The 16833-nt window shown below is 41.6% G+C and overlaps 1 protein-coding gene across 1 annotated transcript in view; it reads left to right on the forward strand.

The window, feature by feature from the left end:
- The window catches only part of PLCXD2 (phosphatidylinositol specific phospholipase C X domain containing 2), a 34967-nt gene extending 33548 nt beyond the window's left edge, over positions 1 to 1419 (forward strand). The window contains exon 4 of the mRNA XM_056858183.1: positions 1263 to 1419. Coding sequence (XP_056714161.1) covers positions 1263 to 1419 — 157 coding nt within the window. The remainder of the gene's footprint in view (positions 1 to 1262) is intronic.
- The last annotated feature ends 15414 nt before the right edge of the window (positions 1420 to 16833 follow it).

Genomic DNA, 16833 nt, shown 5'->3' on the forward strand with positions numbered 1-16833 from the left:
GCCCAGGACCCTGCATTTGAGCAACACAGCTAAATGGAGTTCGCTTTAGTCCCCCTGGTGCCGCACGGGGGGAAGTGGGAGGAGGAAGGAAGCCTGGCAACAAGCCAGAGTTGTGCTAGTGAGGGATAAACCTCTGTTAATTTGTCTGCAACATGTGAAAAAAGAGTCTGGTTCTTTTCCCATTCACCTATAAGCTGGGTGGCTGAGTGCTTCAGTGGGGCAACAGCAGTGTTGTGCCACAGTAAATGCAAAATGCAGAAGGGGGAGATGAGAAGGGAAAGGAGGAGTTCTCCCTGCCTCCCTCTGACATCTCTGAACTTTCTAAACAATGAATGAACAAATGACATTCATTCATTCATTGTTTTCTGCACTCCCTTTTGTTTCTCAGACAAATGAATCAAATGGGGCTTTTCCAGTCCATTTTTTCATTGGTTTAAGAGCATGCACACGTTCCTTTTTTTGCATGGGGTTCTGCATTTGGACATTAAAATATCAACCATGGTATTTGAGTGAAAACGTATTTCTAAAAATAAAAAGGAACAATTTTACCCTTCTAATTTTCTGTCCTTTTCAGTTTAGCTTGTAAATAACTCCAAGCCATAAATACTGGAGGTCATCCCCCGCGTGACCACATGCTTCCAAAGTCCTTTTTTTATGATAAACAGAGCAAATGGTAAAATATTTGCTTGCTTCCTCCCCCACTCCCAGACACACAGACACTTGTTGAGACCTTCCTGGTGCATTCTGAAGTCTGTATCGGTTGAGGTCATCCGGTGTGGGTGTTAATTTCTCCTAATGAATAGATTCTGTAATAGATTCTAGAAGCTAAAATGACTAAACTGAGGCTATCGTATTTTGGTCACATGAGGGCAGCAGGAATAGAGGAAGACCCATCAAGAGATGGATTGACTCAATAAAGGAAGCCACAGCCCTCAGTTTGCAAGACCTGAGCAAGGAGGTCAAAGATAGGACATTTTGGAGGACTTTGATTCATAGGGTCGCCATGAGTCGTAAGCGACTTGACGGCACTTAACACACACACAAGCAATGAATAGAAGGCAGCACAGCAGGGGATGTTAGGTGACTGCCTGCTGCTGTCATCGTCTCCATCCACATAACATAACGTGTGCTTGATTTGTTAGAACATTCTCCGAGTTAAATCGTTTTCCTAGATATTTCCAGTTGTGTAACTTGATGCTAGCATGTTGATGGTGCACAGGCTGACGGGCTACGTTACATTTTTCTTTCTTTTTTCTCTTTAGGAATCTCCCTCGGATACTGGAATGGGTGAAGTCACAGAAACCAGGCGTCATGGGTGTTAACATAATTACATCAGACTTTGTGGAGTTGGTTGATTTTGCAGCTTCCATAATTGCATTAAACGATCTCTTGTTAAAAGAGGGAAAGAGCTCTGAATAAATCCAGACTCTCTTTTTTTTTTAAGTTCCTTTCTGTCATTTTCAGAATTTGTTTTGCCTCCATGTAATACAGTCCAGTAATACAGATAATTTTTTTTCAAGCTGTCCCAACGTGGTGCTGATTTTGCAAAGGATCAAGAAAATAGACCCAAAGCTGCACACGCTGATGCACGGTTCTAAACAGCATACAGCGGGATTTTCTTTGTGGCGTCTATGCCTGCATTTACTAAAAGACAGGATATGCTGAAGGCCAGCCAACTTGGAGTCTGGATATTGGCACACATGTGAATAATTAGCAGAGGCCTCTCTCTGGATTGGCTGACTATGTGGATCCCACATATTGTGAAGCCAAGGACTCCTGTTCTAGATAATTATTGATCTCCAAGCACGATTTTACTAGGCTGGCTACATCCGTCAGACCTGGACCCTGCGCTCTTCCCTTCCAGTGAACTGTATTATGCTACCTCAGTCACTCTTAAAAAAAAACAACCAGCAACAGCAAGCTCGATGTTCAGTGTGACTTCCTGTATATATCGGCGGTGACTTTTTAGCATCCATTGGGAAATTATGTTTTTCAAAACCTCCCGAGCCTTTTTCTGCTTGAACTCAAGTTGTAATTTTTTTTAATGAGAGGTGACAGGTTCAAAAAGATGGCTATTTTAAATGCGAAAGTGTATCTTCTGTGGAGATTGTGTTAAATATTGATGAAATTATGCTGAGAAGTAGATGTTGTGATGTAATTCTCTATTCTAACGTTATGTTTTTCTAAGAAAATTCAAATATTTGTGGAAATGGTTCATTAGAATGAAAAAATATGCTTGGGTATTTTGTAGGAAAGTTTAATGGCACCATTTCCACTTATGTATTTGATTAATTTATACCCCGTCTTTCTCCCCAATGGGGACATCATTCTCCTCTCATCCATTTTATCCTCACAACAACCCTGTGAAGTAGGTCAGACTGAGAGTTTGTGACTGGCCCCACGTCAACTGGCAAGCTTCCATGGCATGAGTGGGGATTTGAACCTGGGTTTCCCAGATCCCAGTCTAACACTCTTAACCCTTGTACCACTCGGGCTGTCAATTGCATACCAGGGAAATCTGGCAACCTATGAGAGAATTACTAGTATGCCACAAGAAAATGACTGATTAAATCAGGCATTCCTATATGATTTTCACTTCACTCCTTGCATTCAGCCTTCCCTGGAAGGGTAGTGTTCCTCTGTGTCTGCAACAAGCATGACCTGCATTTGAGTTGAAAGGTGGGCTATAAATATTTAAAAGTAAATAAAAGAAAGGATTGAATCATTCAGTAGCTCCCAATGCAGAGATGCAGCAATTTTACCCACCCTCTGAAGAGTCCGCCAGTTATGGCATTATATGAGTCACCCCCCTCTCTGCTTATATCATTCCAATCAGAAGGCAATAAATCAAACATGGAAGAAGGACTTCCATGTAGGTGCGTCATTTTTACTACCTCACACTGGAGTCTATTCTAAATGTAAATCTTTTGGGATGGAAGAGCGGTGTGTGCCTCCAATATGATTCAGGGCATAACTGCACAATACCCTTTTACAAATACATCCCTGGCTCTAGTCAACAGGTAGGTGTGTTCTGGAGGTTCTGTGCTTCCCAGATTCCTCATTTGGATCAGGACAGTGGTGCACAAAAAGAGTGGCTTAAACCTCTCCTGCTGTGCCGTTTCCCAACATGAAATGGTGCCTGCCAGCTGCTATTTCCCTTTTGAGGAAACTTAGCATGTAGCCAATTGGAACATGGTCCAGTGGGGAAGGTTTAAGACCGCTCTGTGGTCCTGATTCAAATCAATCCTGCATGTACTTGGGAAACAAGAAATCCCTGACCATGTTGGGTGATTTAGTCCAGAGACATCCCCAGGAAAAGTGTATTTTGTAGCCCTCTGTGATTTTACTGTAATAAGTTTTGACTGGTAAATAGAAAAGAAATTTAGCCTCTTGTGCATGGGCTTTTCCTCAAGAACCCATGTGGCTTTGGCATTCCAATGTAATGTATGTACCCTTGCCAGAAGAAACTGGCCCTTTGTTTTCAGATGTTTGCTTCTTTCACATTTTAGCTCCAAGGCAAATGAAAGCAAGTCTAGAGTAGGGCTAAGTAGATAGAGGGCTACAGGTTCTATAGACTGCTGGTGAAGTCAGTCACTCCTCTTCAACTTAAATCCCAATTCTGCCACCAATGCTTCGATGGCCCAATATCTTTATCTTTTTTATCTTTAGTTTTCTTACAGATTTGTAAACAGTGTCTATTTTTTATTCAGGAAAAGAATGTTTATTGTACTTCCTTTTTTGGAAGTTCCTTACTTGACATGGGAGGGGGTATGGCTCAGTGGTAAAGAATCAGCTTGGCATACTGACGGTCCTGAAACCCTGGAGACCCTCTGTCAGAGGAGACAGTACTGACCGATAGACCAGTGGTCTGACTCAGTATAAGGCAGCTTCATGTGAGATTGAGAATGTTCTGGTTAATCAATTTTTCTTCCAGTGAGTGCCCCAGATTCCAGGTTCTAAACTTGATGGTTTGAGTTCTGTTTGTTTGTTTATTTATTTACTAGCTTGCTTACTTATTTAAATATTTATACCCCAAGTTTATCCCCATTGAGGACCTAATGTAGACTACTGCATTGCTTACCCCTCATCTGTTTCATCTTTAGAACAACCTTGTGAGGTTGGTTAGACTGAGAGAGAAAGATTGGGCCAAGGTCACCCACTGAGCTTCCATGGCAGAGTGGCAACTTGAACCCGGGTCTCCCAGATCCTAGTCCAACACTCTAACCATTTGTTTCTTAAGCCCAGTGCTAAGGTTATAAACCATTTCAGCCAGTACGAAAGAACTTGAACTGGTAATGAAGCCAGTGTTTGCATGACTATCTGAAGTACTGGCTTGCACAGTTCTCTGTAGACTTGAGAATTAATTTATGAACCTACCTCAAGATAGAATCACTGGGCTTAAATAATGTTTGAAGTGTTTCTGCTCATCAGTTGGGGATGAAAATGGTTGTATTTTTATTATGCATTTTCTGTAACGGTTGTATTTATTTGAACAAAATAGCGTGTGGGGGCAAAACGTGATTTTCTAGTTTCTTCCCCCCCCCTCCACACACACACACTCTAATAAATGTTAATTGATTGCTGAGCATGTGTGTAAAGTGCCGTCAAGTTGTAGCCATCTTATGGTGACCCCATAGGGTTTTCAAGGCAAGTGATGAAGCAGAAGTGGTTTGCCATTGCCTTCCTCCTTGGTGGTCTCCGATCTAAGCACCAACCCTGCTTAGCTTCCAAGATCTGACAAGTTTGGGCTATACCATGCTGCCTTCCCTCCCACTATTGTTGAGCATACAGTGTAGCAATTTTAAAAAGTATTTGGTGCGTGTATGGGAACATTGCTATGATACTGAAGTGTTAACTCATGATTATGAAATATTTGTGTGGGAACATTGCCATTTCAAAAGAAGAATAATTGATGGTCTCAACATGTGCTTAGACTTGGAGCTCTGTTCCTAGTAAACCCTCATTGTTTTCTTGGTGGGGGAACTGTTGCTATAAATATTAGAATAACAAGTTGCATTCAGCCAATTGAAATGTCACATAGTGGCAATATACAAGTACAGTTACAATTCACTCCGAGGTTGAAGTCTTCAATGAGCAGAAAAGTAAACGGATACGATCGTTTCAATTCTTTGAATTCTTCCTCAGTCCCGTTTAATCATCTAGTTTGTAAGTATAACTTACAGTTTGTAAGCATACAAACTTACAGTTTGTAAGTATAACTGATCCTTAAAATTCTTAAAATTCAGGATCAGTTATAATTACAAACTGGCGGAATAGCTATGGGTTCCGCCTTTGCACCGACTATTGCTAATATATATATATGGCATATTTTGAACGAGAATATATATATATAACAACAACCCTTATGCAAATAAAATTTTGGGGTATCATAGATTTATCAATGACATGATATATATACTCTCACCTGACCTTGAGTTCCACAAATTTCTTGACTGGCTTAATGGTAGATCTGATATTAAATTCACTAAGAATCACAGATTCTTGTAAGCTCCCATTTTTGGATACCATGGTACATCGCAGTACCTCCAATACTCTTTCAGTTAGTTCATATAGAAAGCCCACTGACAGGAATGCCCTGGTTCATTTCATCATCCTCAGCATCTGAGAGAAAATCTACCCTATGGGCAGTTTATTAGAACTAGATGTAAAAACTCCTCCCATCTTGATTATGTGAATAATGCTAATGCTTTAACATCATCTTTAATTCATAGGGGCTACCCACCCAATGTTGTCAGAAAAGCTAGATTGAGAACAGAAACCAGAAATAGAAAGGATTTAATTTATGAGAAAACAGACAGGAATAAACAGGGAGACCAACTTACCTTTGCCTTTCAATATACGAATCTTTCCAGCCATATTACTGGTATTATTCAAAAGCATTGGCATCTTCTATCTGATATTCCTGGGTGTCAAGGTATACCTAAGATAGGATACCGTAGAACCACCTCCATCAGGGACAAGTTAGTACACTCAGACATGCCACACAGTATAGATCGTGAGAGAGTGAAAGGACATTTCAAATGCCAAAAATGCCTAGCATGTAATCTCAGTCTGGAAGTCAAGGAGTTTAAAAGAACAGACTCAGACTTTATATTTAGACTCAATGATTTTTCCAATTGTGAAACGAAGTATTGTGTGTATTGCTTGATTTGCCCGTGTCAAAGGATTTATGTGAGTTCTAGTATTCGTCCTGTCAAGGCTAGGATATTAGAACACAGGTCTAGGATACATAATAAAAATTATTCGGCACCAGTTGTGGAGCATTTCACTAGACTTCGCCATAATGAGAACGACCTGAGTTTTTTTGCTGTGTGTAGGCTTCGGGGTAAGCATTTTGATAGAAGGGACACTGAGAGACTGCTTCGACAGAAAGAAGCATATTTTATTCATTTATTTAATTCCCTGGAGCCTAATGGCTTAAATCTAGAAAATGATTTGTCATGCTTCATATAAGAACCATGTCCCTTTAAGAACTTGCTGTCTCTTTAAGAACCTGATGTTGTGTCACACTGGCTGAGACTTAAGCTCCACTGCCTTGCTGTGGAGTTTATTCATTACAGCTTGTATCCTATGAGGGAACGTCATATTGTTAACTTGTCGGAGCAACTATATGGATTGGATATCCTATCATTGGAATCATTAATGTGAAAAGACACATGTGGTTGCTATTTGTATCCTGCAAAAGGATTAAGAATTGTATGAAGAAAGACTGAAGCTATATCAGCTTATATTGGAAAAATAACCAACATAGATAATTAAACGGGACTGAGGAAGAATTGAAACGATCGTATCCCAGTTTACTTTTCTGCTCATTGAAGACTTCAACCTCGGAGTGAATTGTAACTGTACTTGTATATTGCCACTATCTGGCATTTCAATTGGCTGAATGCAACTTGTTATTGTGAATACAGATTTGTTATAATGTGCTATTAGTAGAATTTTTCAGCTATTTTCTGTACTTTCTTTCTAACCTTGGGTATAGGTACAGAGGTGTTTATTTGGATTGCATAAATATTAGAAGGGGTCATCTCAGATCACTGCTTCAACCTCTGTCCTTGATTATTTTAAAGAGTAGATTATTATAATTAATATCATTCAAATCTACTTGAGCTAGGTGTGTGTTTGTGGGGATCACTTGCACAAATGGTATACCATGTGCAGCTGGGCGGATAGATTTGTACAATGAGTGACTTTTCACATGGTTTGTAACATGTAAAGGTTGTGCCTGATGGTATGTGGTCTTGTGTTGAGAATAAGGAAGACATTTCGGAAGCAAAGGAGTCAAGGATGTTGTGTACCCTTAACACTGCCAATTATGTCAAATTGATTTCAGGGGTTATTTTTTTTTAATGTAGGGCTGGGATCTTCCATGTGCAATTTAATAGCTAGGAAGGAGAGCTCTTGTGGTGAAAAGGGACTGGATATCGATGAACTATTTGCTTGTCATTGTGGTATCTTGTAGGCTGCTATATACATCCTTATTCTGGGACTTGTTATGGGTTATGTGAAATATTTTTTAATAAACTGAATATTGTTCAGTGCCTATCACAGTAGGCCATGGCTGTTGCCCAAACTTAGGCACTGCTGCCACCGGCAGCACATAAGAATGGTGGTGTTTTGAGTTAGTTGTATTCATGCTACTCAAAATAGCTAACAGCTATGGTTTTGCTTGGCAAACTAGGAACCTAACCTATAATTAAGTAGGAAAATCATTTGAGTTTCATTAGGCCACATGTGGTCCATTAGCAGCCTACTCTTGGTATTGTTGATTTTGTTTGCAATTAACAATTAAATACAGTAGAAGAATATATGAATAAGTAAAATTATACATGTATTCATTAAGTCTATTTATTTCATGTAAACATCTGGGAGCTGGCTTTGCTTTATGTGAAAGTCAGATTTCTTGCTTTTATAGTTTGATTCCCCCCCCCCTGAAGTTTACATTTCATTTTCCCGCTCAGAATGTGTATTCTTTCCCAGCTCGTTGGTTCACTGAACATGTTCCATGTTCTGTTTCTACCCTTCTGAGTGTTGTAAAACTAGAGTACCTCATTTTAATTATGTGCATAAAATGTGGGGCTTACATCTGCCGTTCACATTTACTTAGTACTTCACTGAGTCACCCTGAGATTTTTGACTTTATTTATTTTATTTATTATTTCGATTTTTAACTCGCCCTCCCGGGCCAAGTCCCGGCCTAATGAGTGTGCAACCTATGTGTATATTATCGAAACCTTCTGTTAAGTTATATTGTAATAAAATTATTTTGATACACAAAACAATGGTTTCAGGTTCTTTGCTTCTGTTCTAATTGTGCAGAGCGATTAAGGAAGATACACAGAGTTAGGCCACGGGTCTGCCTAGCTTGTGCAGGGTTAGGCCACGGGTCTGCCTAGCTTGTACAGGGTTAGGCCACGGGTCTGCCTAGCTTGTACAGGGTTAGGCCACGGGTCTGCCTAGCTTGTACAGGGTTAGGCCACGGGTCTGCCTAGCTTATATAGGGTTAGGAAACGGGTCTGCCTAGCTTGTATAGGGTTAGGACACGGGTCTGCCTAGCTTGTATAGGGTTAGGACACGGGTCTGCCTAGCTTGTATAGGGTTAGGACACGGGTCTACCTAGCTTGTATAGGGTTAGGACACGGGTCTGCCTAGCTTGTATAGGGTTAGGACACGGGTCTACCTAGCTTGTACAGGGTTAGGCCACGGGTCTGCCTAGCTTGTACAGAGTTAGGCCACGGGTCTGCCTAGCTTGTACAGAGTTAGACCACGGGTCTGCCTAGCTTGTACAGGGTTAGGCCACGGGTCTACCTAGCTTGTAAAGGGTTAGGCCACGGGTCTGCCTAGCTTGTACAGGGTTAGGCCACGGGTCTGCCTAGCTTGTACAGGGTTAGGCCACGGGTCTGCCTAGCTTGTATAGGGTTAGGAAACGGGTCTGCCTAGCTTGTATAGGGTTAGGACACGGGTCTGCCTAGCTTGTATAGGGTTAGGACACGGGTCTGCCTAGCTTGTATAGGGTTAGGACACGGGTCTACCTAGCTTGTATAGGGTTAGGACACGGGTCTGCCTAGCTTGTATAGGGTTAGGACACGGGTCTACCTAGCTTGTACAGGGTTAGGCCACGGGTCTGCCTAGCTTGTACAGAGTTAGGCCACGGGTCTGCCTAGCTTGTACAGAGTTAGGCCACGGGTCTGCCTAGCTTGTACAGGGTTAGGCCATGGGTCTACCTAGCTTGTAAAGGGTTAGGCCATGGGTCTACCTAGCTGTCTCTTCTGACTGGCAGCAGCCATCCAAAGCAAGTGCTCTGCCTCTAAGCCATGCCCCCCCGCCCCCTTAGGAATAATGAGATGTCTGACAACATTGTCAAGACTTTGACTGAAAAAAGCATTGCACTTATCAATGTTAGCGGAATGTTAATGGGAAACATTACAAAAGTCTAGTTACAAAGTGGGAGGAAATGACAACATACGTTTATTTTTAGAGTGTAACTGAGGGTTAATACTTGCTCCCATTCAGTCTCAAGTCACAGCAACCTTTGGGCAAGAATGCTGATTTTTTTCAAGGCCCTTTGAATTTCAGTGACCTGGGTTGTGGTTGCCCAGTACAAATGTGAGCAGTTTGTTTCTAAGAGATGAATGGAAAACATTCAGCAGTATTGTTTTGCCACAGGTTCCACGGCCTTCGTATAACTCTGTTCCAGATTGATTCTTGCTAGAGTTTGGCACAAGAACTCTTAACAGGCGCATATGTTTATTCAGTTTGATCATGAATAAAGCAATCCTGTGTTTTTCTAGAAGAGTTATAGCATCTCAGGAGGAACAGATTAAAACTTGCAAAACAAAAATGTAACTAGTGGCTACTTGTATCCATTAATACAATTTTGAGTTATCTTGTTTGGAGGGGGGGTGTATGCATATGCACACACACTACTTTTGTGACAAGCAGTTTCCAGACACACAGAAAAAAACCATAAACATTAGAGCCAACAACAGATTTAAACAATCAGCACAACAGCATGTCAATTTCCAAAGGCCCTTTTGAATAATTCAGCTTTACATTTGTTTCTGAAAGTTTCCAGCTGCCAACCAACTAACTACTGAAAAGGGGGGTAATGAGGATAGGGTCTTAAAGCATGGCATTGGAGAAGTGGCAGATATGCACGGCTCCTCACAATACACATTTGTCCCGCATGTCCAACAGCCCATTCCTGAGCTGTGAGGCTGAAAGTAGGTGAGCAAGTGTCCATGCCACTGGCATGTGCTGCCAAGACTGGCATGGACACCGGCATTGGGGTGCTCACACGGGCCTCCCTATGCTGCTGCGGCAGTGTATGCCTGGGATGCCGGCGTCCTGATGGCGCACATCCATGCGCTGTCATCCCTGGAAGCGTTCCCAGGGCATTCCGGGGGCAGAGCTGCCTTTAGGCAGCTTCTTACCCCCTTCAGGCTGGGAATGCCCCCTTTGCCCTAACTTTCAGTTACGCCACCTTTTGAGGTGGTGTAACCCCGTGGAATGCTATGGAGTGGTTCCACAGGGCTGGAAAGTAAGGGCAACTTTCTAGCTTGGGGGGGGGGCTGAATCCTCCTTTGAAGTCCATGCGGAGGTATGGCCTCCAGCTACCGGCTCAGCCCTTCCCCTCAGGAACGAGCTGCAAGTTCCACCTGAGATGAAATATTCAGGAAGTATCTGCCATAATCTGCACAGGGTTCCAGTCCCAATGGATCGCTAGGCATTATCCAGGCTGAATAAGCCTATTCAGAAGCTACTGTGCACTAGACACAAGCAACATTGTCTGATGTGTTTCGCTTCCTTGCGCTTTGCTGCCTTTCAAGATGTAGCAAAGAATGAAGTCACAGTAGACTATAGAACACTGTACAGTTCTTTGACTTTCTGTAACTGGAGATTGTCCACTTGGGTCCTCAAGAAAGGCAATTAACATTCAGCTTTATGCCAGAGCGTCCAATGGGTTATAGCGCTTTGTGTCGGGGCTCATTAATTTACCATCAGGAAAGGTCTTTTGGTAGAGTGGAAGTTTCTCAATACAGCCACATTCCTGAATGACACATGGCAGAGTGCTTACCTGCTAAGTTAAACCACATCACAGCCCTTTGCTGGGACTGGAAAGCATTCTCTCATGGCTTTTGACAGAAAGCCAATGGAGCCCTTGCAAAGTTTGCCAGCTGTGCTGGTTGTCCATGTTTTGCCCTTAAGGTACGGAAGGCGTTTGGAAGTGCTGCTGTTCTTTTAGCTTAGCTTTCCCGTTACAAGCCATTGAAGACAAGGTCAATCATTCATCAGAGACGAGTTCCCTTTTCACTAAAAAACCCAAACAACTAAATTAAACTGGGCTGCAATTTCAAGTGCATCTACCCAGGAACCGTCTGTTTAGACTGTTGTGAGTCTGTTTCGACTCTCAAAGTGATATTTCATGTTGAACAAGTGGTATCAGACTAATCCAACAGTCCTGGTCCAAAGTCCCAAGTATTTGACAGAGCAAAGAAAATCAGGTGGATTTGCTTTAACTAAAGTAAACTAGCATGTTATTTTTACTATCTCAGTTTGAGATAGTAGAAAAGAGCAAGAGTACAGTAGCACCTTAAAGACTAACAAAATTTCTGGCAGGGTATGAGCTTTTGTGGGGAGGGGCTGTGACTCAGTGGCAGAGCATCTGCTTGGCATGCCAAAGGTCCTAGTTTCAATCCCCGGCATCTCCAGTTAAAGGGACTAGGCAAGTAGGTGAAGGACCTGCCTGAGACCCTGGAGAGCCGCTACCGGTCTGAGTAGACAATACTGACTTCGATGCACCAAGGGACTGATTCAGTATAAGGCAGCTTCATGTGTTCATGAGCCACAGCTCACTTCTTCAGATACAGCTAGAATATGAGTCCATCTATCCTTAAGTAGAGAAGAGTGAATTAGACACAGAATGGCAATAGCATGTAAATATCAAAAGCAAGTAAATGACATTAACCAGAGATTAGAAAGGGAGACTGCTGAATTACAACTAATAATGAAGCTCAAGACTGCATTCTGCTGCACTGAAAGAGAGCTGGGATTCATGTCTCATTACCAATGATGATTTCTCCACACCTACCACCCCTCTGCTTATCACACCTAATCCAATCAGGCCTGCTAATTTGACTTGCCCAAGGTCACCCAACTGGCTTCATGTGTAGGAGTGGAGAAACAAATGCAGTTCACCAGATTAGCCTCCACAGCTCATGTGGATTAGTGGTGAATCAAACTCGGTTCTCCAGATCAGAGTCCACCACTCCAAACCACCACTCTTAACCACTACACGACGCTGGCTCTCAACCACATAACCGTGGTTATATGAATGGGAGGATATATGAGATCTAATTCTCAGATACTTCCAAAAACCTTGATCAGGAATAGTATATTTGTGGACTTTTTTTCTATATTTCCCTCCCTGTTTCTCATCCTGTTGTGTGGCATCATGTTATATGGACTTCTGATAGCAGACAACAAGTGAAAAATTGTATTTCAGAATATTTATTGTGTGGAGGTTTGACTAGTTTACTAGAGCTGCTCACTTTCCCCTCTTTAGTTATGCTTGTGAGAACTAGTCCAGCATCCTGTTGCATGCAGTGGCCAACCAGTTGCCTTGTAGGGCCAACAAACGGGCCGTAGAGGTCAAGGACTTCTCTTGACATTGCCTCCTAGCACATCAATTGAATTCATTCGTTACTGGAGATGGTTGAATAGCAAGCTGGTTTCATGCAGGTAGGGTTGCCAGTTGTTTCCTATCAGGGCTCCTTTGCTTTGAAGAGGTAAATGATAGGGGGAAACTTTGTGTCCTAAATTTCTTTCTGTCATTTTTTTCTCCTGGTGAGGATAAGCTTTACTCTGTAAATGTTGTGCTATTGTGTAGTTTTAAAGGCCTGGATGCCCTGCCAGAAAATAAAATCTGGCACCATTAAACTAAAGTTCAGCACTCATTTCAACTGAATCTGTGCATGGAGATGGAAAGTGTTGTTTTTTATTTCATATAGGTGCTTTGGCTCTGAGACAGAAGTCTACCTCCAAATGACGCTGAGTTAAAAATCACAGTTCAGCAGTAGGGTGGGATCCGCTATGTAGAAAAATAAACAGCAACATCATTTGGCTTTAGTCAGGAATTTAAGGCATGTTTTAGCCAGAAGTATGAGTGTTGAGATCAAGGCTGACATCACACACATGTGTTCCAGCACATTAATGCTCATTTGGGAATCTTCCTGCAGTTCAGCCAGTGCACATTCCTCCCATTCACAAATTATGTTTTCCCACTTTAAATGCCACACCATTCTCTTCTACTAGTTTGCTGGTTGCAGTTGCCACTTCTCCATGATAGCTTCCCAAGCTGCTTTGGTAATGTATGTGATGGGAACATGGGAGAGGCATGTGACATGGTCACATCCTGCACAGTGTTGCCAAGGTGCTTGTGGTGCTGGTGCAGGGAAGTAATTATGTCATATGGCGTACCCGTTGCCTACCTTACTGGAGCCGTAGGAGAAGTAGCCACAAGGAATTATGTGAAAGTACGCTGAAATGAAATCAACGTATTTGGGGTGGTTGGTTTATTATATAAAAGGGTTTTTTAATGGCAACGCAGTATGCTCAAATTTCAAAATGAGAATGTGGCCAAAACAAATGCCTTTGATAAAAGTGGTTTAATACTGCACTCTAAGGTTCAATTTAATGATTTGTTTAAAATAACTTTTGGAATAACACTGATTTCCAAGTGGCGCAGTTCGTTGAACGCTTCTCCCATGCCAGCCAATGGAATGGAAGCAGTACAGAGATGATGGGGGTTACCGCACTTTGTATTCCCAGCGATGTATTAAGAGTTTGAAAATGTTGTAAAAAACATCGCTTTAAAAGGGGTTTTGGATACCACGGCTTATAAATGGTTGGAAGACGTCTTCACAGCTAAAGGGGCCAAACAAAGTGCGAACAGTATTTTTTATAACGTTTTCAAACTCTTAATACATTGGTGGGAATACATAGAAAGTGAGAACAGTATCTTTTATAACATTTTCAAACTCTTAATACATCGCTGGGAATACAAATGCGGTAACCCCCGATCTTGCACAGCTGTTATACTGTTGCCAGATCTACACATAAGTTTCTATAAAAGGTTTCCAAATATCTAAAAATAAGTCTGTATGCAATTGTCTGTATGGCACCAAGTTTAAATATTGATAAAGTTCTAAGGTCCTCAATCCATTTATTTACTGGAGGTGGGCATTTATCACTCCAGTATTGTAATATGAGTCTTTTAGCAGTAGTAAGAGGGTCCATTTTCATTGACCATTGGTGAGCCTCCAAGAGATGGCAGATAGTGTAAAAGTACATAAGCATCCTCAAAAATCAATGAACTTTCTAATTCAAAATTGATATGGGTAATCACTTCCCAGAAAAACCAAATTACTGGACATGCCCAAAGCATATGTTTAAGGGACTCATCCTGTGAGTCACAGCACCAACAGTTAGGCACTTTATGCAATCCTTTGCTAAAGAGTAGCTGTGGCGTCCAGTATATCCTAAACATTATTTTCTTTGTCTGGACTCATGGCAAAGAAGCCCTTGAAAGATTTCACCAGGCTTTCAACGACTTCCACCCCACCATCAATCTAACTATGAATTATTCTGAACAAGAAATCAACTTCCTAGACACCACAGTACGGATCCATGGTGGACACACAAGCACCACATTGTACCGGAAACCGACAGATCGGCAAACGTATCTACATGCGTCCAGCCACCACCCCAACCATATCAGACAATCCATTGTCTATAGCCAAGCCCTACACTATAGTCGCATCTGCTCCAATCCTTCAGACAGAGATACACACTTGAGAGACCTACAGCAAACATTTTTGTAACTACAATATCCTGCAGATATGGTGCGTAAGATGATTGAGAAGGCCAGAATGATACCCAGGCACAACTTACTACAAGATAAGCCCAGAGAGAATGACAACAGAACACCTCTGGTTGTCACTTATAGCTCCCAACTAAAACCAGTCCAACGTATTATTAAGGACCTACAACCAATGCTGGATTGTGACACTTCCCTCACTGAAGCACTGAGGGGGTGTCCCTTTCTTGCTTACAGACAGCCGGCTAACCTAAAACAACTTCTCACCCATGATGATAAACTACTTAACAAGAACATGGACTCTGGCACCAAGGCCTGCAACAAACCAAGGTGCCAACTTTGTGCTCATATAGATTCTAGGAACACCATCTCTGGACCCACCAATGTCAGCCATACTATCTCAGGTTCATATTCCTGCTCATCTTCTAATGTGATTTATGCCATCACATGCCAGCAATGCCCTTCCACAATCTACATTGGACAAACAGGTCAGTCTCTTAGACAAAGATTAAATGGACATAAGTCTGACATCAGAAACCACAATATTCAAAAACCAATGGGTGAACATTTCAACCTTCCAGGACATTCTGTTGCAGATTTAAGAGTAGCAGTTCTCTTACAAAGGAATTTTAAAGGGAGATTGGAAAGAGAAACTGCTGAATTACAGTTGATATTCAAACTAAAGTCAATGCATTTACCTGGGCTGAATAAAGACCTTGCATTCATGGTCCATGCAATCCATTACCAATGCTGATTTCTCCACACTCATCTCTCCCCTGGACATCACAGACTCTTCTGCATATCACACCTAATCCCATCAAGCCTTCTATTCACATTTACATACTGCTCCTCTACTTAAAGACCGATGGATTCACATTCTAACTGTATCTGAAGAAGTGAGCTGTGGCTCACGAAAGCTCATACCCTACCAGAAAATATTTTTGTTAGTCTTTAAGGTGCTACTGGACTCTTGCCCTTTTTGACTACTGCAAACAGACTAACACGGCTACCCACTGTGAATTATTTTCTTTGTTGAATAAGTCGCAACTTAAGATCCATAGAGAGAGCAGGTATAAACTTTAAGGCCATATCTTATTGCTTTGGCAAAATAGGGTGATCTAGCTCTTTATTCCATTCGTTTCTAAGACTCTGCATATCATTTTTATTAATTGACATCAAATATTTATAGACAAATATTGTAGGTTTCGTTTTCTGCATCGATTCAATTAGAGTTTCCAGGAGCAAAGGGGACCTTGAGATACTTAATGCTGCAGGGCCATATTTAGATACCAACAGATGTTGCAATTGTAAATATCGCCATTCGACAGAAGTTGACAAGTCATATCTAGACTTGTTATATTTTTGTCTCTACTTTATGTATACTTTTCATTTTAAAGTTCTATTTAGTTGCTGGATTTTGAGTGTGTTCCCCCCACCCCCGTTCTTTTTTTTCCTGTTTTTTTTTAAAGAAAGAAATAAACAAAAATAAAAAACAGCTGTTACTGTGTTAGATCCAGACAGCGCTTTAATTCAGTCTTGCCCAGAACCACTACCCCCCATCCCATATGGCTTTTGTTCATGCTGGTCCTATGATCCAGCATAGCCATTTGGTGTGGTCAAAGGGAACTCCTTCCTTTCCCACCTATGTCTTCTGAAGAAACTTGCCCACAAAAAGTTCCCAGTGGATTATGCCTTAGATATTTGTCTTTGATTTACCCTGTCTTGTAACAACCCAATTTGTTCTTTTAAAAACCTATTATGTAATAACATTGCTTCAATACAAAGTAAGAATACTGTAAAATGGAAATTAGTCCTTTAAAAAGCAGAGAGCTGACAAACAAGCCTTAAGGGTACATTACTAGTACATCCCTTAATCAGATAGTAAAACTCACAGAAAGGAAGCTGTTATGACAGAGCCTTATGTCAGACACTAA

The sequence above is a fragment of the Euleptes europaea genome, chromosome 12 (assembly GCF_029931775.1).
Source record: "Euleptes europaea isolate rEulEur1 chromosome 12, rEulEur1.hap1, whole genome shotgun sequence".
Classification (NCBI taxonomy): Eukaryota; Metazoa; Chordata; class Lepidosauria; order Squamata; family Sphaerodactylidae; genus Euleptes; species Euleptes europaea.